The sequence below is a fragment of the Astyanax mexicanus genome, chromosome 9, assembly GCF_023375975.1.
Source record: "Astyanax mexicanus isolate ESR-SI-001 chromosome 9, AstMex3_surface, whole genome shotgun sequence".
Classification (NCBI taxonomy): Eukaryota; Metazoa; Chordata; class Actinopteri; order Characiformes; family Acestrorhamphidae; genus Astyanax; species Astyanax mexicanus.
The window spans coordinates 29,160,450-29,182,601 of NC_064416.1; the positions used below are offsets into that span (position 1 = coordinate 29,160,450).

At 36.3% G+C, this 22,152-nt stretch overlaps 1 protein-coding gene across 4 annotated transcripts; it reads right to left on the reverse strand.

Moving 5' to 3' along the window:
• Positions 1 to 314: 314 nt before the first annotated feature.
• On the reverse strand, positions 315 to 20,308 carry malt3 (MALT paracaspase 3). Of its 4 annotated transcripts, none has more exons than XM_007235675.4 (15): positions 20,102 to 20,300; positions 18,950 to 19,059; positions 18,663 to 18,787; positions 18,432 to 18,564; positions 17,351 to 17,532; positions 17,136 to 17,232; positions 16,538 to 16,570; positions 15,059 to 15,262; positions 11,965 to 12,142; positions 10,573 to 10,647; positions 9,876 to 10,003; positions 6,466 to 6,615; positions 4,324 to 4,478; positions 1,599 to 1,715; positions 315 to 1,305 (listed from the first exon to the last, which is right to left on the reverse strand). In XM_007235675.4, the coding sequence occupies exons 2-15, from the start codon at positions 19,032 to 19,034 to the stop codon at positions 976 to 978; spliced, it is 1,992 nt and encodes a 663-aa protein (XP_007235737.2). In that variant the 5' UTR covers positions 19,035 to 19,059; positions 20,102 to 20,300; the 3' UTR covers positions 315 to 975. The 4 variants fall into 4 exon arrangements, with proteins under 4 accessions (XP_007235737.2, XP_007235736.2, XP_007235735.2 ...); XM_007235674.4 differs by having other exon boundaries at positions 316 to 1,305; positions 16,538 to 16,573; positions 18,950 to 19,056; positions 20,102 to 20,297; XM_007235673.4 differs by having other exon boundaries at positions 316 to 1,305; positions 16,538 to 16,573; positions 20,102 to 20,297.
• Between the last annotated feature and the right edge of the window lie 1,844 nt (positions 20,309 to 22,152).

Sequence of the window (22,152 nt, forward strand, 5' to 3'; positions counted from 1 at the left end):
TCTCCATCCTCAACTCCATCCAAAGCCTACAGCAATACAGACTGTGTAGATAACACTGCAGTGAACTCCCGCGCAACAGAAACCCACCAAGAATAAACAAATCAGTAACGTCCGGGGCACACAAATGGGTCAAGTTCAAAATCAAAATCAAATTCGGCTCCTGGTCCGTTTTTTAAATTTCCAATTTTTGTTTGGATAACCAAATAAAAATACAAAATACAAGCCGTTATTCGTTTTTTGGTATTATATTCAAAAACGAAAAAACGAAAAAACGAATTGGTTTTTTAATTTTCCGATTTTGATTCTCAATTGAATATCAAATGAACGAATGATACACGGATTTTTCTGCACGATCATCATAGATATTAGAAAACTGGAACATGTTTAAAAGATGCGTGTGACCTCATATGAAAGGTTTTGGGAATATGTTATCATGTTGGTAATGTAGTGAATTCTAGTGTAGTGTAGTTTCAAATTTGTGTTGGTCACAAACTTCAAACTTTTACGTAATACAGCAACTACCCAGCAGCCTCTGTTATACACTTTATAAAATATTAAATAATAATGTGTATCACATAACTATTATTAGGATAAAAATGCAGTACATTTGAAGCTATAAAACACTGAAATATTGCTTTAAACAGAATAGCCTATACATTTTTGTGTATGTGTTGTAACATGGTTTTAACAAAATATTTTTTTTTTTGGAAAAAACAAACCTGTAATGTAACTATCATAAACTAACTCATGTAGGGATGCAGTTCAGAAAAACTTTCCAGGAATGCATGCATAAAGCAGAGCTTAGTGATCCATGGTTGAACTGCAAAATCATCTGTCATATCTTCCTTGACTTGAGTCTTCAGCCTTGTTTTCAGCAGAGTATCTGTACTTTAACCAGAGTTAAGTGTTCCAGTGCATTCTCCACAAATCCATAACAATGAGCTATATTCATTCACAAGAAAAAAGTGAATATTTCTATGTAAATTCTTGTGGGTCATTTTCATCGTTCTCCTCCGGCTCATTGGTGCTAGCGGATGTTGTGTTTGATGAGATCTGGCAGATGTTTTCTGCCTTGCGGGTTGAAGGTCGCGCAGGGTGAGCAAGGCGATGTGAAGGCCGTCTGATGTCGGAGTCGTGACCTCTCTTAGGCTGTGCTGATTCCCGTCTCCTGTCCAGTGGCTTCCTCTGACTGAATCTGCAGGATGCTATCAGTGGCCGGTCGATGTCCACCTCTCTGTACTCGGTCAGCCGCACATTCCTGTCCCGGTGCGTGTAGCTTAACTTTATCTTGATCACCAGTGATCTCTGGTTATTGGATGCACAATGAAGTAAATGAGTTAACTGTGAGATTTGTGGGTAGTTTTTTAAACATTTTTAAGACAATGCTATTTGAATTTGGGCTTCAATAGAGCATGCAATATAAAGTTTTACAACAGCTTAAAATTCTTAATTCAGTCAAACAATACACTTTAACACTATAATAATGAAAAATAATATTAATAAAATGCTATATAATTGAAAAAAAAAACATACATCTTACATAGTGTTCTTTGTAAAAAAAAAATAAAACATTATGCAGAATAGTGCTGAAAGTGTACCTTGAGTCTTTGGAGGCAGCACAGTCTCAGACAGCAGTCAGGATAGTCTGCTTTGCTCAGCAGTAGAGATTGCATTTCATCTGAGCTGTCAGTTCCTGAGAAAATGTCCTCCATTGTCTGTAGGCAGAGTTACAAACATGCATTAAGCAAGTATATTTGGGCTTCAAAGATGGTTGTTCACTTTAATTTAGTTGGTTCTGTAAACAAGCTTATTATTGAATATGAAATTAAATATCAACAATAAAACAAGTTTGACATTTAATTATTAAGACATAATTTTCAAAAAGTGTCTGGGAGTGACCACTAATTTTGCAAAATCACCCAATACATTCAACTTGCTATTAAAGAACTGGTTTAGCGAAAAATAATACTGATTAATTATTCCTCTTACTGCAAATAAAGTTTATCAGCTAAGACATGTTACATGAACATTACTTTCTTAGTTCTTGAGTGCTAAAGCTGTGAGATTACTTAAGCTTACTTAGCCCTGCTACTCTGTTATGCGCATTCACACCTAGGGGTAGGGACTTCCGATTCTTGTTAGGCTGGGGGGTAGGAGAAAGAGGCACATTCAAAACAGAGGACTATGAGAATTACTGGCAAGATGGCGTCACAAGCGAAAGGAACCCATAAGTATTTTCCTTGGTAAAAGTATGATAATCTCAAGCTATATTAAATTACTTATACATTATATTATATTAGTTTAATGTGTAGTTTTATGTTGTAGTTCAATGTTTTATGGTCATTTTTTTATAACAAGCATGAAAAAAATGTTAGTAGTACTTCTCGGTAACTAGCTGGTTAGCTAGCTAAATTTCCTGTTTAACCTTAAATGGTGCAACAGACAGCCAAATCTAATGAAATTAAATAATAAAAAAAGATAATTTCAGCTCTCCATCACAGAACAATAAAGGGCTGAACATCAATAATTAATTGCTGCACCACCTTCCACCTTTTTGAAGACATGGCCAAAAATGAACTAAAATCCAGCAGCTAGGTTGCTGAACCTTAGACATACATTCTGATCACAGGTTCTTAAAGGGTTGTCCCACATCTTTAGGGGAGGATTCCAATGGGAAGGATAACAAGTGAAAAAAAAGTGAAAAATTATAGCGGTACAAACTAGAAATGGGATTGGGCCTAAGTCTAAGTGACCATAATAAACAGAAGGTTGAATCAAGCATTAATGGAAAATTCAGATCTGACATTTCCAAAGACTATTGACTTATAAATCTTGTTGCACGAGTTCAACACTAAAAACAACATTAAACAACATCCCCCACACTGAATCTATTTTGGACCACATTACATGGCTGATCCCATGGCATAAAAAAGGCACTTTCTTTTTTTCACCACTAGAGGTCAGGGGATTACTGGCTTTCTCTGCTTTCATACATGGTTTCTCATACTGTGTTTGCAAAAACACTTCAGCAGCCTTGACACCTGAAGCTGAAGCTGGACCGTTCATAGCGTACTCTAGAGGTCACATACTGTACAAGCTGTAATGAGTGAACCTGAATCCAGCACCATATACAAGTGGAAAATGCCTAGCTGTGCTGTCTAAATTCTGTCTGGCTCAAACTACAAACTTCCACTGGATACAAACACACCAGCCTCATAAGGTAACACTGAATTATCTTTTAAGAACTGGATTAGATGTGTTAAAGCAAAGAGGACTTTACCACTGTGCAGAGCAATGGGTCTGGAGAAGCAATGCTTTAAAATACACCTCTTTAATTCATGGTATATATACACTGTCTCTGAATACTGTTATCTTCAATTGTATCTACTGAAGACCAGAGGAGAGTTTGATCACCAGATGAGGCTGACAGAAAGAAGGCTGTAAATGCAGATGATTCTGGCAATGGCACTGAAAAGGTCTCAGAATGCAAACATTACAAGTGGACAACGTTTTAAAACACGTATCAACATGGCCAGATCATCTCAGGTAAAGTCAGGAAAGATCAGGCATGTTTAGCTTAACATTACCTCAAAACTTAAAGATGTTTAAAAAAGTATCCAACAGGAGCTACAGGTACCATCAGAGACAGACTAAATCATTCAAAAACAAACCATCATCATCCTCATATTTTGCTTATCATCTGAGAATAATAACCTCAAAACCAACTACGAAACATGGTGGTGTAAGTGTCATGGTTTGGGGCTGCTATGTTGCAGCAGGGCCTGGCAAGCTCTCCATCATAGATCCAATTTTTAAATGCTTTTTTATACCAGAAAGTGACTGAGGAAACTGAGACCATCTGTCCAAAAACTGAAGCAGATGTGGTAACAGACCATGAACTATAAACCAATTTTGACATATTACAGCTGAAAGAATTCTGCATGGAAGAGTGGGAAATATTTCTCATTGTCCATGTCAGAGACTGGGAGACTTAAATGTAAGAGAACGTAAAAATTGGTTATTTCAGCGAAAAACGAAATGGTTTGGGTGTTCTGGTCAAACTGGCATCTATTAAAATATTGGTTAAAAAATTAGTACAATTTTTTTTTTCATTATTTTGTAACTACGTGATGTTTATTAAAACACATGTCACAATCGTGAATATTATTAAATATTAGTGTTGACAGCGGTGACATTAACAGTTATAATTAAAAACAAGGCTGAAGTTGGCTTTTAATTCTAACTCTCAATTCCACCTTAAATAGAGAAGTAATTGCAATGTGTACATTTTAGCTTTAGTTTTAATAGAGACCATCCACTCACCGGGTCACTGCGGAGTTCCACAGTGCAGTCCTGAGCGATCGGGCCAGTGTTCTTCACTGTACCGAACGCAAGCAGGACATTGGAGAACAGGGCTGAAAAACTGAGCTCCACTTTAGCTCCACACGGAAAGTCCAGAAGCTTCTGACCGGGCATTACTAGTGGGGAGAATCATAACACAAATAAACTATAAATTAGTTATTAAAAATGATGTCAGATCAGACAGGGTATTCCCATACTATTTTTGCTGAATGTTCTCCATATAAAACAGTTATATTGCTGTGAATCTGTGGATGTATGTTACAATATGATGGTTGAGCACAAAGAAGTACAAGTAAAAAATCTTACTGACAACCCACACAGTCACTGGGGCCACTGAAGCAAAGTCCATGTTCACACTTTGTTGCTATTTATCCAAGCCTCCCAAAGAGAAACATAAAATTTAACTTTCAGTCATGTGACCTTTCTTTCCCTTAAAACAACAGATGTCTAATTCATGAAGCTCTTTTCCACAGCACTCTCACAATGTGTCACACACACCACAGCCCACACACACAGTGTGGAGAGGAAGCGGCTGCACACTGTAACTTTTACAACCTTTCAAACGTTGTGAACACTGTTCAGCTCCATGTGGGAGGATGGTGTTCATGATAATGATTAAAATACAATAATAAAGTACAATGTTATACACAGAAATGGAAGCAGTTAAGAGTTTAATTATGTATTTAAAACACTTATCCATTCCTTTACTACATCCGCTTTATAATTAGCCTTATGTTTTGCACTTCAGCATTGGAGATTTATTCATATGTAAATGACAACAACAAACAGGTCACCTACGGGTAAAAGTTGGTAACAACTTTAACAACAAAAAATGGTAAAAACTTCAAATGACAGACAACTTTTTTTCAAATCCAAACCACTCATTTTGTTGCTTATACAGTCCTGGAAAAAATAAGAGACTACTTAAAAATGAAAAGTTTCTTTGATTTTACCAAATTGAAAACCTCTGGAATATAATCAAGAGGAAGATGATGATCACAAGCCATCAAACCAAACTGAACTGCTTGAATTTGTGCATCAGGAGTGGCATAAAATTAGTGTGTAAGACTGGTGGAGGAGAACATGCCAAGATGCACGAAAACTGTGCATAAAAACCAAGGTTATTACACCAAATACTGATTTCTGAACTCTTAAAACTTTATGAATTTAAACTTATTAGAGCATTATTTGAGGTCTGAAAGCTCTGCATCTTTTTAGTTATTTCAGCTCATTTTCTGCAAATAAATGCTCTAAATGACAATATTTTGTTTGGACTTTGGGAGAAATGTTGTCTGTAGTTTATAGAATAAAACAACAATGTTCATTTTACTCAAACATATGTCTATAAATAGCAACATCAGAGAAACTGATTCAGAAACTGAAGTGGTCTCTTAATGTTTTCTAAAGCTGTATGGTAGGGTCTTTAAGTACACTGAAATGAAATCTTATTATACACTGCGGGTAACTGATGTGCTCACCCTGTGTTTTCATAGATTCACAAAGGGACATTCCAACAAGCAACTCAACACAATTTAAAACCCACTAAGGGTTTTTTTTTGTATTGTTCACCTCTCACACTGCTTTGTCATTCATTGTGTGCTTTTTCCCCTTAAAATGAACAAGCTGGAAAAACACTCCAACGCTAAAACAGCTGCTAACTATCACTGTATGACATAACTCTGCGTAAATTGTATGACATAAATTGTTTTTTTTTCAATAATGCTGTTTTCATACAGTTACTGCAACTTTCCCTCTTTATGCATCTCATCAACAAACACACCGCAAGTGTGTAGGCATGGTTTCACTTTAAATCAAGTTTCCATTTGTTGCATCATACATACATGCCTCTCAAACTTGTCACACCTCGCAGTGCTTACGAAACCCTTCCCCACCTACGTCAACTATAAAAAATCAGTTCCAATTACATCCTGTGATTTTAAGTCCTAAACACTTGTAGGCAGTTTTATTGCAAACAAAGGCATGCAAAGGTTTAAGACCCTCCGCCCAAGTTCCTGTAAGGGTTCATTACCTCGCTGTTCCAAATTCACTAAATAATTAACTTCTTTAAATAAGTTTACGACGAGAGACAGTTCTGAAACTCACCATTAGCCTGTTTCCAGCAGGCATCTCGCAAGTTGAGCTCTATGGTGTGTCCTGCTGTCCCCACCGGGTCAGTAAGTGACCGGGGTTCCTTCAGTGTGTATTTAATCTCCACCACCTGCCTTCCACACACCAACGGGTCTTTACCCAGATCTGGAAAAGAAGAAATGAGTCACTTTCCAGCTAGACTAACCAGCTTTCAGAAAGTACCAGAGAAAGGAACATCCTACAAAAGGTTGAACTCTAAGAACATATTAATTCATGCTTAATACATTTACTCTAAACTGACAGTTTATACTGTTTGTAGTAATGCAATAAAACCAATTAGCAGTGTCAACTTTACAGGAGAGAGATTAACTTATTAACTTTCAATGGAAGTCAATGTAAAAATATTTATTTTAGCTCATTTTGGATTGTTTCTATTGGTGTATTCATCAAGAAATGTTGATACAATGTTAGGAACCGTTTTTGTGTTCAAATTATGCAGTAAACTTAAAATCAACATAAACGGAGATGCCTGTTTTTCATTGGACAGCGATGATTTCTGAATTCATGTGAGTGTAATGATATAGATTAATATTTTAACTATTTGCTCATGTTTTTTTTCCATAATATAATTATAACCAGTAAAAATCAGTGAAAGAGGTGATGCATGGGATTGATTGAATGATTTTGTTGAATTTCAGCCTAATTTATTTACCAACACATAATATCTGGCCACCACATACATTAGCAGAAAAAAAAACTTTTTTTTTTGCTTAAAATAAGCTAAAATAGCTTTTTTATTTTTTATTTTACTGTAAAGTTGATGTATGGAGAAAAAAAACGGACACTTAAATGTACTGCATTGCTCTCTACGAACATCTCTTATTCAGTAGAATAAACTCCTTTTTTTCTTTTAAATTAGTTTGTATTTAAATATTTTTTAGAAATTTAGGAAAAATGGTAGCTCACCCACATTCAGTTTTGTGTAATGATGAGCTAAATTTCCATTTAATTTTGTTGGGAGTCTCCTTTAAAGTTGCCTTAAAAGTTTTGCCTGTTTAATAAAAAATCCCTCAACTGGTGATAGAAATCCGACTAATAATTTGACTCGTCAACTCTTAGGGAGCAGCCCTAAACTTTAGATGCTTGAGTTCCTTTGCTGCATTTAGGACAGAGCTAAATGTATTTTTAAAATTTATTTTACCAGCAGTTTTAAAATAGTTTATTACCTTATCAAATGGGGATCAAGTTTCAAAATCAAGAACCTTGATATGACTAATATGAAGCTTTATGCCACCTCTGATGTGCCACCAGCACCTCTCACTTCTCATTTCAGTCTTACACAGACAAACCACTAACACCAGGTGATACTACAGGAGTAAATTTCATTTCATAACAATTCTTAGACAGTTTATTTAGCACTAACAAAATATAGCTCAGAAAAACTAATTAGTAAAACAACATGACAGCTTCTAGAACTTTCTAAGTTATTTCCAGCCTTCAGTATAAGCAGAACTTATAAAATAATGAGGGAAGACAAACGTTTTTTGTCCCTGATTGAACAGTTTCCAAGCACTAAGTTACACCTCATCGTGTATCCTCTTCTGCAAGTGTGTTAAGCCAAGCAGGATTACACTCCCCTGTGAGAGCGTTCAGCAGACAGTGGGCAGTGGCAGTGGGAGTGAACCCTGCGACAGGCATGTAACACAGTGTTTGGGGGTGGCAGGTGCAGGCGGGGGCATTCTCAGGTTTCCCACTGCTTAAGCAAAAAGCATCTTTGTAAATTCCCGAAGAATGAGATCACAGGCTTAATGCAGCCCGTCCTCAGTCGGCCAAGTCATGTTACCAGAGAGACCATCAAACAGCTAAACAAGTGTTCCACCTGCACCCAAAAAAGTCATGCTAAATTACACTGCCCCAAGGGGGTAAACAGGGAGGCTTACACCAGTGTCTGACTTACAGGTGTTGACAATTTGCTCCTGATCATGTACTGAAAGTTTAAATGTTCTTTTCATCAAAAGCACTGACAAATGTGACCATTGTGGCCCTGTCTACATTCACTGAGATGACCTCAACAATATAAACGCTGATACTGCTTTATTATCTAGTGATTTTAGCAAGCATGCGCACAGTAATAATTATATACATTTGAACTGGGGACATGTTAAAGTAAAGCTGGTTGCAAAAAATGGTTTGAGAGTCAAGACATTCACTATTTTCAAAATGATACATGTCTTTAGGCTGCAAACAACTACAACAAGTCTACATTACCCCAAAAAACATTTGATTTTTTTTTTATTTTCCTGACTTGAATTATTATTTTTTTTTTTTTCACAATAACCCTCCAAACCCCTTTGAATTAAAGTTGTGTCTAAACTTTTGACTGGAACTGTATATTAGTGTATTTTCATTATTTAAAAAAGGTTCTGTATAAAGAATAATGCTTAAGTTTTCCAAACTATGAAGAAAAAACATATGGAATTATTAAGTAAACAAAAAAAGTGTTAAACAAACCAAAATATGTTTTATATGCTTGATTTTTTAAAGTAGCACCTCTTGCTTAGTTGACAGCTTTGCACATCTTGACTGGATTTTCTCAGTCAGATTTATGAGGTAGAGTCACCTGGAATGGCGTTCAGTTAACAGCTGTGCTGAACTTATGAGATAATTACTTGAATTTCTTGCCTCTTAATGTGTTTGAGAGCATCAGTTGTAAAGTTGTGAAGAGGTAGAGTTGGTATACAGTGAATAGATCTATTTGAGTAATGTTCTAATTCATATTATGGCGAGATCTGCTCAACTAAATAAAGAAAGATCAAGAACATATCCTCAAGTGCAGTCGAAAAGACCATCAAAAACGTAATGATGAATCTGGCTCTCATCAGGAGTTGCCTTTGTTATACAGGATAATCAGAGTTCATCAGATTTATCAGCCTCAGAAACCACAGATAAACAGCACTCAAGATAAGAGTACCTAAATTAGTATTTTGGTTTTAACAGTTTTAATTTTACTACATGATTCCTTATGTGTCCCTTCATAGTCTGGTTGACTTCAGCATATATTTACAATGTAGGGAAAACACACTTCATGAGAAGATGTGTCTAAATGTAAGTGTCAGAAAATGTTGTAGTTTTTGTTTAAATGCTTAGCTAATTGTTTGTGAATTATCTCTATTTCAACCTTTTCAGAAGGAAAGTGAAACTAATCAGAGAGGCCTAACCAGCCTTCGGTCCTATGAAGGCTAGTTGGAGAAACTTGGGACTGAGACCATAGGAGTAAGGACTCAAAGTTCAGTATTGAGTGTTTGTTTAATTTATTCAGAGTGCAAAATGTGTCACCAGTCACATGACTTTACCTTTTCCCATTTTGGAGATTATACACATTATATTATGTTCATATTTGGTAATGTAAGAGAGCTGACCGTCACCTTCAGAGACCTGCTCCAAGATATGGGTGACCTTCTTCGGCTGAAGGATGTGTTTGTTCAGGTACTTGGTAAAGATTCCAGTGCTTTTTCCTCCATCCTGGACCTCAAAAGCCTCAGCATCTTCAGTCCTGATTAGAACAAGCAGTATTGTTATCATGTAATCAAAGACAATACACCTCAAATATTTAGCAAGTTATGTATTTGCTTATTTTAGCCAGTTCCCTTATAAAACACATTTAGCTGCAACAGTTTAGCAGCAAGGGCGAGCAAGTGCCTCCACAGAGACCCGTGAAGCACAACTGCATCTTCTTGAACTCTCACTAATGCGATGTCACAGGACAGATGAACACACTTGGAGAGAGCTTACTGTCAATTCTAATGCCCCAGCTGATAGACACTCACATTAGCGAGCACAGTATTTGGGTTTGGGGAGAGAGGACAGACCATCCACCAGAGAGGCTAATTATACTCTCTTGTCTGTGTGGCCATGAAAGGCTGTGGTATTATATCGGCATATAAAACAAAATAACAACTTCCTATTTTAAATAAGATTTCCTGAAGATTATTTAGAAGACAGTCAGGACTTTGACGGTACTGACCTACTGCCTATGTCAATAAAAACAAACCAAAATAGTTTGAATAGATTTATCATTTGTGGTCTCCAAAAAAAGTACTCCAAAAAAAGTAAAATACTCACGTGGCATATCCATACACTGTGTTCCCTAGAGGGGCCAGCGGGTTAATATCAGAGGCTGCACCAGTTTGTTTGTACCTTTAATGACACAAAAATGTTGTTTAAAAAAAACTCTCAATACTACAGTTTTGAATATTGCATAAATATAACACAATTATACCAATGCTGCAAAAACAATAATTTGTTACATTTATTTACTGAGAAAAATGAACAGAATCTGAACTGATAAACTGATGAAACTGATAAAAATGATGTTGTCCAACCTCTCTGTTGTCAAGTTAAGGTCTGGATTTTGCCATTCCAAAATTTCTCCTGCTTTAATAATTTCTTGCAGACATTTTTTTCATGTGTTTTTAATGTTTAAAATAATATATGATAAATATCATTTACAGTATTTATATGATGCTCTTTTACAGAGCAACTTTAAGGTTATTCCTATTACATAGGTGACCTGATGTACTATTAGGTGTCTTGCCCAAAGACTCTTATTGGTATAGCACAGCACAGTCACCCAGAACAGGAATTGAACCCCAGTCTCCCACACGATGTAGTAGCTCACTGGCATGTAGTGGTGTTATCAAATTCTCATTATCATCCATTTATTACTATCATCTTTTTTTATATCTCTGACAGCCATCCCACTATACAGAAATAATCATTTTACAAAATTATCTGAAATAAAATGACACTGACCTTCAGTAATAGAACTGAATTACAATAAAATGTACAGTAGAATTTACAGTGTCCTTAGCTTTGCTATATATAACCAGAGGTGGAAAAAGTACTGAACATTTTAATTAAGTAAAAGTACCTTTACTTTGCTAAAATTTTACTCAAGTAAAACTAAAAGTACCAATTTAAAAATCTACTGGAGTAAAAGTAAAAAGTACTTAATTTAAAATGTACTTTGAGTAAAAGTTAAATAGTTACTTTTAATTATTTGATGTAAAAAAGTACAAATCATAAATTAAATCGTTTAAAATGAACTATTATTCCACATAATAATTAGGACCTTTCAGGCAGTATTTGTTTAGACCACCCCATAAAACATTTTCAAGAACAAGTGGCATAGGTTTCAATGATCCATTTTTTTACTGTTAAAAATGATGGTCATATAGGTGACTATAAACTGTATGTTTATAGTTTTACAGGTCATTATTATTTTTTAATTATTTTTTTGCTATTTACATGTTTTTTAACAGTCAAGCAGATTGTTTAATGTTTCCAATAACTATAGGGACACTCTTTGAACCCTGGGGTCATTTTTACTTCAAAAATTACAAATCACTCATAAAATCTACTTAATTACAGTAACGTGAGTAAATGTAATTCGTTACTTTCCACCTCTGTATATAACATTTAACATGAATGACTGATCTGTGTTTTCTGGCCTACCATTTTCTGCAGGTGTCCAGCAGAATGATGTTGAGCTGTGCTCGTCTCTCCTGCATGCTCCACATCACTCTCTGCACACACACACAGTGCTCTGTGCGGTAGGGTCTCGGAGCATCAATGGCCACGAGGTAGTTACGGCCCAGGTGTTCATAACCATGCCCAGCATAGTAAAACACGGCTGAAAATAGAGAGAGGAAGAAAGTCTTGTCAAGGGGGGGATGCTTTCAATCAGTGAAAAAGCAGAAGTTCCAAATATATTTTAGTAGAATTAAAACGGACACTAAATATATTAAACTGATAGCAACACACAGTCATTCACACAGCCAGACAATGGGTGAGCACATACAATGGAGAACAGAGGATACTTAAGAGTTAACATAATAAAGTTCCCCACCAAAAAAAGAAGAGACTTCTATAGCGCTTAACATGATCCCAAGCCCAAATAAAAAAAAAAATCTCCATAGTATAATAATGGTGTGTTCAATTTCAGCTTGGATGTCGGAATTTCCATATTCCCAGTGGGAAAATTTACTGAGAAAATCAAGAGAGCCTCACCAACCTAACCAAGTTCAGAAGAAATCAGTAATATACAGTTTATTATCACTTCTTTCTATGTGTGTCCTATTAAATAAATCCTATACACACATTAATGTCCAACTTCTTCTGTTGGCATGCTTCCATGCTGTTTAAAAGTGTAAAGTACTGTATAATGTTTTGTTATCTACTGGTAGAGCTAACAATGCTAACCTGGGACCATGCTAGCTGATATCTGAATAGTATGACATCATTCTCAGCTCCGACATCCGGGTTAAATGGATCACCGCATAACAGTGACAGATGAGTCATCCCAACGTGACCAAATATACAGGACCATAAATATCTCAAATATATGTACAATCAGGCTTCACTTTTTATCCACACTTCTCCTTTTCACATTTTATCAGAGCCTCACTTCACAGTTAAAAAAGCAATGTGGTTTTATGAACCATGATGTAAGCAAAGTTAGGGAAAAAAAGTTTCTCAGTCAATCAGATGGTTTTAGTTCTGGATGTACTTAAATAAACAGTTAAATCAGATACATCTCTCATCTCACAAACATGATGATTCAAAAGTGTTCTTGTGTTTAGCTCACCAGCTTTGACATTTCAAGTGTTGATTTCAGTTAATTTAATTGTTAATTGATAAGTGAATTGTAATTTAATTTGTTATTGAAATAGTTTCATTGATTCCTAGTGGGTTTAATAATAATGATTTTTTTTTCATTTGTTACGTCCATTTTCTCTATCTATCCTGATGAGTGTAAATAAGTGAACAAATCATTAACAGTAAACACGATCATAAACTTTTTCTATTTTAGAGCATATTTTATATTCATTTATTTAATCTAACATCTAGTTTGGGGTACAAGTTACATTTAGTTTCTAAACTATTACTATAATTGTTACTATAAAAGTACAGATGTTTGAAATGTTATATTATTTTTTGTGTTGGTAGTACTTTGTTAGAGAATATATACTGTATATATTCTCATATTAGCTTTGAATGAAATGTCTAAATTATATGTCCTAATTCTTACATAATGTGTATGCAAGTACAAACTTCCAAAACACTGACAAGCACACAGCAGAATATTTACCCAAAACTCTCTGATACTAACTACACATAATGGAGTCTGTTCTTTCTGAAAGACAGTTCTGTTGCCAAACACTATCAGAAAAAGGAACTGTTTCCAGTATGTGAATCATTTCAAGAAAGGCAAAAGACTAATTCTCACACTAATAATACATGCTTTCCTAAGCATTTCTCTTCCCCTGTTTACCCTATGAGTATCAGTATTTTCCTAACAGTATATTCACAGTATGTGATAGCTAGTTGATGACATACCACATTGTCAAGAAAAAGGAACTAGTAGTTTGATCTATGACTTTTGCCACGTCCCATGGGAGCTAAAGTGTCCTGCACTGACCTGGTGGATATGTGCGTTGGGTCTTCTGCAAAATTCTACCTAGATGTTGCCAGTAACACCAATCTAAACTGTTTTTTTATTATGTATTCCAGGTACACACATAATACTGTGGAGTTTAGATTCTCTGCCAGAGCCCAAGCCTTAGCCTGACCCGATGCCCACCACTAACAGTAGCTGAATTTTCCCACCACTTTCCTCAGGCCCTGGCGGTTCAGGCTCAAGAAAATGCTCTGTGACATAGGCCTAAGGTTTTCTAATGCTTTTTATATTATATAAAGCTATGGCATAATCATCACAATATAGCGAAGTAACATATCACACTGTAATAGTTTAAAAAAAGATGTACAAATTAGAATGTTATAATTACACAGCACTGGCCTGCGCAGTGCACACACACCAGCCCCTCCACTCGTGCACATTGCACTTTTGTGGTCCATTCTTTATAAACCTAAAATAAGAAACATATGCTTTTTCCATGTTGCACTGTTCATGACCATCACTCTGAGCAGATTTCACTCATTCAAACAACTTAGAATTCTAGATTTAAATCAGGCTCAGGTAGGGTCATGTTGGACTGTTTGGGGCCCAATTTAAGCTCTATAAAGTGGAAGAAGGAAAATTAAATTTCTGCACAACTTCAAAAATTAAATGTCCCATCCACCTTTCCATGAGCACATTGGCAAGAACATTTCATGACCAATTTACATACTGCTATTCTGTTCATTTTGGTCACTACAGATTTTTTTTAAAAATTGTAGTAAATATTTTGTGCAGTATATAAAATCTATGGTTTTATGCAATTTACTTCTCTATTTTATAATGAAATTTAAGTTTGAAGTTAAGTTTTAAGACTTTGAATAGACTGATATAAACAAGGTATTTACAATTTCTAGCGATGACTCTTTTCTTTAGTTATGGTAAGACTCGTATATAAGAACCGTCTACATGCATTGGTCTTAAGTTTTGCTCTCCTAGGAGAGGCTAGTGGCTTACAGAAGAGTGTCCCTGTGAACTCAATTCAGGTAGTGAAAAGCATCATGCAACCAAACAAACAAAAACAGTCATTTCATATTTCACAAGATTTACTACACATCACAGCCACCTAGCAAGCCACAGCAAGCCACTTACCATAGACCCCACGATCCAGGAGCTGCAGGAAACTGTCAATGGCTGAGTTCATTTCCTGCAAGGTGAGATCCAGCAGGGACACCACACGAAAGCCGAGTTGCTGCAGCAGACTAGCAAGCTCATGAACATCCATAGTGGGGGCCATTAGTCTGGGGTGGTGGCTGTAGTTCAGGTTTCCAATCAACAATGCCACTTTGTCAGTGGCTAAACAAAAGATAATGGAAAAAGTCTACAGTTATACTGCAGTGATTGCATGTCTTATAAACTCCCAGAAGTATGTCATATCACAATGCTATGCGTAAGAAAGTCAAAGACACATAAAGGTTACCAGAAACAATAAATGTATAAAAGTATAGGCTGATATGAGCAGTAATCATTGTGATACACAGAGTAGTAGTGTCAATGTTAGGATGCAATGTTTGCCAGATATCTTGGCATTAAGGTGTACTGCAATAATCCATCCCATGCAGCTTCAATATTCTCATCAATTCCTGCAGATTTTGTGGTTATGAGCACAGTGTTGACCATCTGGACGTGTGACGTGACAACAAAGCATTGATCCTGGTGCTGATCACAGTGCCTCCACACACAGATCCGTTGGTCACTTCCACCAAGACGACTAAAGTGAGACTCGACAAGATGACCCACTCCCATTCTGACTCATGATTCCACTAAAGTCTGTGGCAACGATGCCGTGGTTTTAAGGGCAGCTGCTGTAGTAGTCATTGTGCACAAAGTCTTTTGTCATGCAGCTGTCTGCCAATGGTGCTGGCACTTTAACATAACCACTCATGGAGGGCACCACTGCTTACTTGCTGAATATCCGTAAATGTGGCTGTTGGGTCACTAAGATAATCCATCGGATAATTTCAGATATTCCCTCAGCTCCCCTCACTCTGTAGTTCGTGTAGGTTTCCTTAATCTTTCATGTCCCTTGTGCATGTCTTCCTCTATTCACTGCTGTGAACAGTGTGCTATTGTCATACCCGCGTGACTGGTATGTCACGTAATAGGTCAATAAGACCATCCTGCTTCCTGAAAACCCCCGGTGCAACCTCTCTCAAACTCTTCCAACTGCTCATATTACTTCCTCACTCTTTAAAGAGGTGTACTTCACTTGCAAAGGATTCTACCAACACAATAGTATGAGTCAGAATGAAAAGCGCATGCAATGGGATTACCTTATATTCAGTCAGGTACATCTACGCGGCTTACAATGTCAAATCTACCTACAAACGTTCACTCTTGTCAGTTGATTTATTTGGGGAGCAACTATTTTTTGGATAATGAGACAGAAAATGTGTGTGTGTATTTCTTTACATATTTTATTTTCCTCCTTTCACCCTTTTTTTAGTGGCCAAGAATGGCCCACAAAACATAGTCAGATGTGAATCCAAGCACAAGTCCAAGCAGTTAAAATGAAGTGACTGTATAAGCATTACAGCAGAGAAGGAAAGAGCTGGAGCCTCTTAAACATACCTGTAAGTGTGGGTGCTGGAATCTTATCGGGAGCTGCTGTGTAACAAGAGACACAAAGTCAAAAGAATGACTCAACAAAGTTCGTGACAAACCAAATTCTCACTTCCATTTTACCATGACTTCACAGTGGAAAGAAACTGGAACCTTTATTTGTGTTCCATCATGCGACGTAAGGGAAAAAAGGGAAGTGCTGAAGTTTCACTTAAGGTTACATTGCTCACATTTCCAGTGACAAACACAAATCCAAATAATACAAGGACTCTTTCTTGTGATAAAAGGAATGATTACCAGTTTTCATTTAAAAAAAATGAAAATACTGACCCCATTGAAGAATGTCAATTTCTAGAGTAAAAGGCTTTGCAGGAATTAACTTTATTTCTTTAAATGTTTTAAAGGTAATGTGTTCATTATAACACAAGTCAAGTATAGCGTGTTATAAAGATAACAAAGCTTGAAGAAAGCCAAATATAAGGCTAATTGTACTAATTGTAGGCCAAATGATCAATGCATTATCTTCAAGCCGTTGTTAAAAAAAGAAAAGTCAAAAAACAAATAAGTACTCAATTAATAAATGAAAAAAATGCAAAACATTCCTTACCAATTTCAACTTCAGCTGCATCTGACCATCTCTCCCCCAAAACGTTTGAAACAGAGCAGAGATATGAGCCAGCACTCTCAGCTTTTACTTGTTTAATCTGAAACATTAAGTTTAGTTTTTAGACACACAGTGAATCACTTCAGTTTCAAATCAAAGCAGAGGCTAAATATCAATCCAGAAACATAATACATATTGTGGCCTCTGTGTGATCTTACTTCAAATGTTTCTTTGTTTTCCTTGGGTAAGGGGTGCCCATTGTGGTACCACTGGTAATAAGGAGAAGGTATGCCAATAGCGGAGCATTTTAGGGTGAACGTGCTTCCATGCTGTACAGGTTGGCATACTGTAGGTTGGACTATAATATAGGGCTGCCCTCTCCATGCAGGTGGGACACCTACTGTAAAAACAAAGAAAATGCACATTTAATATATGAACTCCAGTCTGGAGAACATTCTGCTTGCTGGTGGTTAAAGATAAATAAAATCAGTTTAGGCCACCGTACTAGAGATGCACAATGTTAGCAGTTGCAGGTTATTTGGCTTGATCCCATTTGTACTTGTTATATATGCTGCATGTCAGAACAGCCAAAGTAATGCTTGATTAGTGTCCTATCTAGGGCTGGGGTTATGACTAAAACTCTAATCTCTATTTCTCTCTTTCTTGTTTCAGAAAAATGGCAATACACAATAGGTCTCAGGTCACATCTATTTGAAACATCAGAGTATATTTAAATAGCAAATAGCTTACTGTGTATTTAGTTAAATAATTCACTGGCTCAGTAAACTGCACTAAATTCTGTTGTTTGTAAAGAAGTTGTGGTGCTACTCATTTAATAATGAGGTTTCTATGATAAAATTTGCACATGTCTGTACTTTATTGAGTGGCATCCCTCCAGATATTAAATAATTTCACACACACACACACAAATGACCCATTTAAATTCTACTCTGAAAAAAGAAAACAGGTGTAGTATAGCGGTATATATATATATACAGCGCTAGTCCTGTCTGTACTTTATTTGTACCCTACAGAACTAAATGGAAGTACTAATTTAGGTAAATGTTGTTTATAATCTTAAAATGTTTGTGTACCAGCATTAATACATATATGTACATGCACATACAATATGATTGATTGCAGCATTCATTACCTATTTATTATACTAAATGTTAATAAGAAGCACTTTCAGTACCTCTAAGTATGTGGTGTTAAATAAAATCAGTGTAATTAGACAATAAACTGTAAATCCTAAGCAAAATGTGCCTTGAGATAAATATGAAGATAAGGAGCATATACCTGGTGAGTTTAACACCTTTACTTTGACCCATTCAGTGAAGACAAAGTTGCAGTACTGGTCGCTCACTCTGCAAATGTACTTCTCTGATTTTTGTAGACAAATGTCAAGCTTACGCTCTGTGCCATGTTCCACCTAAAGCAAAACGAGAGTTCACAATTTAAATCACACTAAGATTTAGTTTATGCAACCAAATGCTGGAAAGATAATTAAGGAAAAAACACACAACAAACCTCTTCTTGTCGACCATCAAACCACTGGTACCTCAAAGAGCCTGTGCCAATTGCTTGAACACTGAGTGTCACAGGATAGTTTCGTGGAACACACACAGACAAAGGCTGCTGTACGATGGATATTTCTGGTAACAAAGAAAATAGAAGCAAAATGAGTGTTTCAGACTGATTATGGTGGATTGTGAAAATGTCGACAGAATTGGTCATTCAAATTTAAATATAATTTAAACATATATACACTACTATATTTGTATTTTTAAGAGTAAGAAATAAAAATGTATGCATACCAATCCTCATGGCTGCTGGACCTTCTTTAGGTGTACACAAGGTTGGCCACAGAGACACTGCTCTGTCTGTACAGTAGGTCGTCATTACATCTTATTGTTATTATTATCTGCTGAATAAAGAAACACAGGTTTCATTAATGATCATTAACCCACTTTGGCATGAATTATGTTTTTCACAGTCCCTGTGGGTGGAGTAAACTTAAACTTAAACTCAGATTTTGATAACTTTTGATAACAAGCTGATAATTTGAATCAGGTGTTTTTGAGCAAGCCAAAACCCAAAAACATGAGAGGTAGGAGGAGGTCTGGACCAGAGATATAACATTATATTAAAGAAAAATAAATAAAGAAATAAGGTATTGTTTTTTTATATCATTTTTTTTTATCTCGTTTTCTCACCAATTTACAAGGCCAATTACCCAACCCATCCATTAGTCACTATCACTAGTGATGCCCCAACACCAGGAGGGTGAAGACTATCACATGCCTCCTCCAATACACGCAAAGTCAGCCACCATCTCTTTTTTAACTGCTGCTGATGTAGGATTGCCGAGTAGCATCTCAGAGAGAAGCGCAGCGACTCGGTTCTGATACATCAGCTCACAGACGCATGCCTTGTGCTGAGCGAAATCACCTTTTGGAGTGATTATGGGAGACAGCACCATTTATTTACTCACGCAGAGAGAACAAATCCTATTGTGCTCTCTCGGGGATCCGACAGCTGATGGCAAGCTGCATGACAGCGATTCAAGCCGGCAATTTTCTGATCATAGTGGCAGCGCTTTAAACCACTTAACCACTTGGAGCCCTAAATAATGTATTCTATGGACAGTTATAATAATAATAAGAAGAAGAAGAAGAAGAAGAAGAAGAAGAAGAAGAAGAAGAATTATAATAATAATAAATAAACTTTACCTTCTCCTTTTCTCCCTTTAAGTAAAAGTAAATTATTTCTGAACCCATAAAAACACTAATCAATATTAATTAGATGCAGCTGTGTTCACTTTCTTACTCGGATTAGAAACTGCGCAAACAGAGCGGCCACGCGAAAAACTGAGGCCAACAAAACACCATTAAAACACCACAGAACTTCACCACAGAACAGAGCTCATTTAGGCAGCCTGAAACTCGAGTCTGATTCACTTCACCCACCTGAGACCCCCGAGCCGAGTCCAGAGCTGTCCCTGATCTCCGGGTCACACACCGCGGCGGAGAGAGAAAGAGAGAGAGCGGAGCTACCTGTGTTACACACACACAGAGAGAGAGAACAGGGGGGAAAAGGAGCGCAGACGAGTTCCCGGAACAGTGTATCCTCCCTCCCACTACCGGAACCACTAGCCTCACCGCTCACACAGTACAGTTTCAGATAGGACAGAGCTTTAGGGAGTGTGTTAAACAGAGATTTGAGCTCACAGCAGACAGAGGAAGCCGTGACAGTGTTCTCCGCTTTATTACAGCCTCGCTACAGCTTTGCTCACAGGTTACACAGTTACAATGTTTTATCACAGCCTCATTATTAGGTAACAACAACTTTTGACAACATTCCAAAAAATACAATTATGCGTTTCAGTCAATCATGTTTCAGTAGCCTTTCTTAACAGTAAATCACATCAAAGCCTATCAACATACAACCATACAACATGCAATGTCTTTGTCCATGTCCGCAGGGCTGCCTGATTATGTTGAATACATTTTAATAATTCATAAAAAGTGGTTAAATAACACAATTTATTTAAAAAATACATGTTTTCTAAAATAATGTATGCATTTCAATTAGCTAATTTTATAAAAATATATACTAAGCTATTTAAATGTGTTCCAGAATTCCTTGTCCACCCTTGGTCACCTTGGCATAAACACCTGCCCCTTTAAGAATGTAACCTTTGACCTCAGTGTCATTACAACCTTCACACTGTTTTATTTTCAATGGACTAAAGACATTTTCTGCATGTTCAGCAAGTAATAATATTCATTTCACTCAATATTTTTTATATTAACATATTTAGCTGAGGTAAAGCTCAAGCTGAAAAACATGTCAAATATAAAGGTAACAGTTAATTAAACTAATTTTAGAAAAAAAAAATCTTAAAAACAGAACAAGTGTACACAATTAAACATTTTTGCTACTCTAGGTCAAGCAAGTTTTCACAAAAATTGCCCTCCTTATTATTGTTAAAATCAAGTTAAAAAGTTAAAAACTTTATAAAGGATGAATAAATTACAAAGTTGTTAGTTTTAGTTTTTTTAAAAACACTTCTTTGAGACATAAATGTCTGACAAATCAAAAATGGTACAAATGATTAAAGTCATCAATTTTAACATGCATTTTATTTAGTGATTCAATTTTATTTTTTGTATTTATTAGAACATGTGCATTTTTGTTAGGGAATTTATTGTATTTAATACCAGAATCCATGTTTCATTAAAAAAAATCAAATATTATATGTTTTTTGTGTTACTGATTGTACCGGTTATATTAAGGTTAAAGTATATAGTTATCATTATTAATCTACAGTAAGATTGTAGGTATATTAATATTGCTCGTGATTGTGTATCTGCTGTGAAACCAGATCCCTTTTATGTTTGGAAAATTAAGCAACATGACTACTGGTGGCCAAGATCGTTTACTCTGGGAGGGTGCTCTGGCCCCTGAGTGGCAGGATCATCTGAGGGGGCTGTCCTAATTAAGCCTGGGCCCTGCTTTTAGCTAGACCATAACCAGTCCTCTGGTGCAACAAATCCCCTTCACCATCCGTGGATAAACCAGAGACTACACTTTCAGAAGAAAGCATTTAGAGGGCTCATCACTCTGTTTGGACTCTGAATTGCCAGACAGTAGGATAGACCTTTCTTATCATTTCTTGAGTGGAAAAACGGTTGCCATGTCATTTTGACATTTCCAGTGATCATTGGTGTCAGTGAAGTTGTGTTCAATTCTGTTTCTCTTCTTTGGGGTCTTCTTGCAAGTTGCTTTGAAGCAATGGCTACATTCGGAAAATGTGATGTGCTCTTGCGCCTATTTGTGGGCCTGCTATAAATAGGGCCCATCTGGCACCACATGCTTGGCTATGACTGACAATTGCAGTGCTTGGCTACAGGGAAAGCTCACTCCAAAGGACTAGGACAAACACACAAATGGCGAGTATTTATGCATGTACTAAAATCTGATTTTTTTCTGTAAAAAATGTAAAGTTAGATTGAAC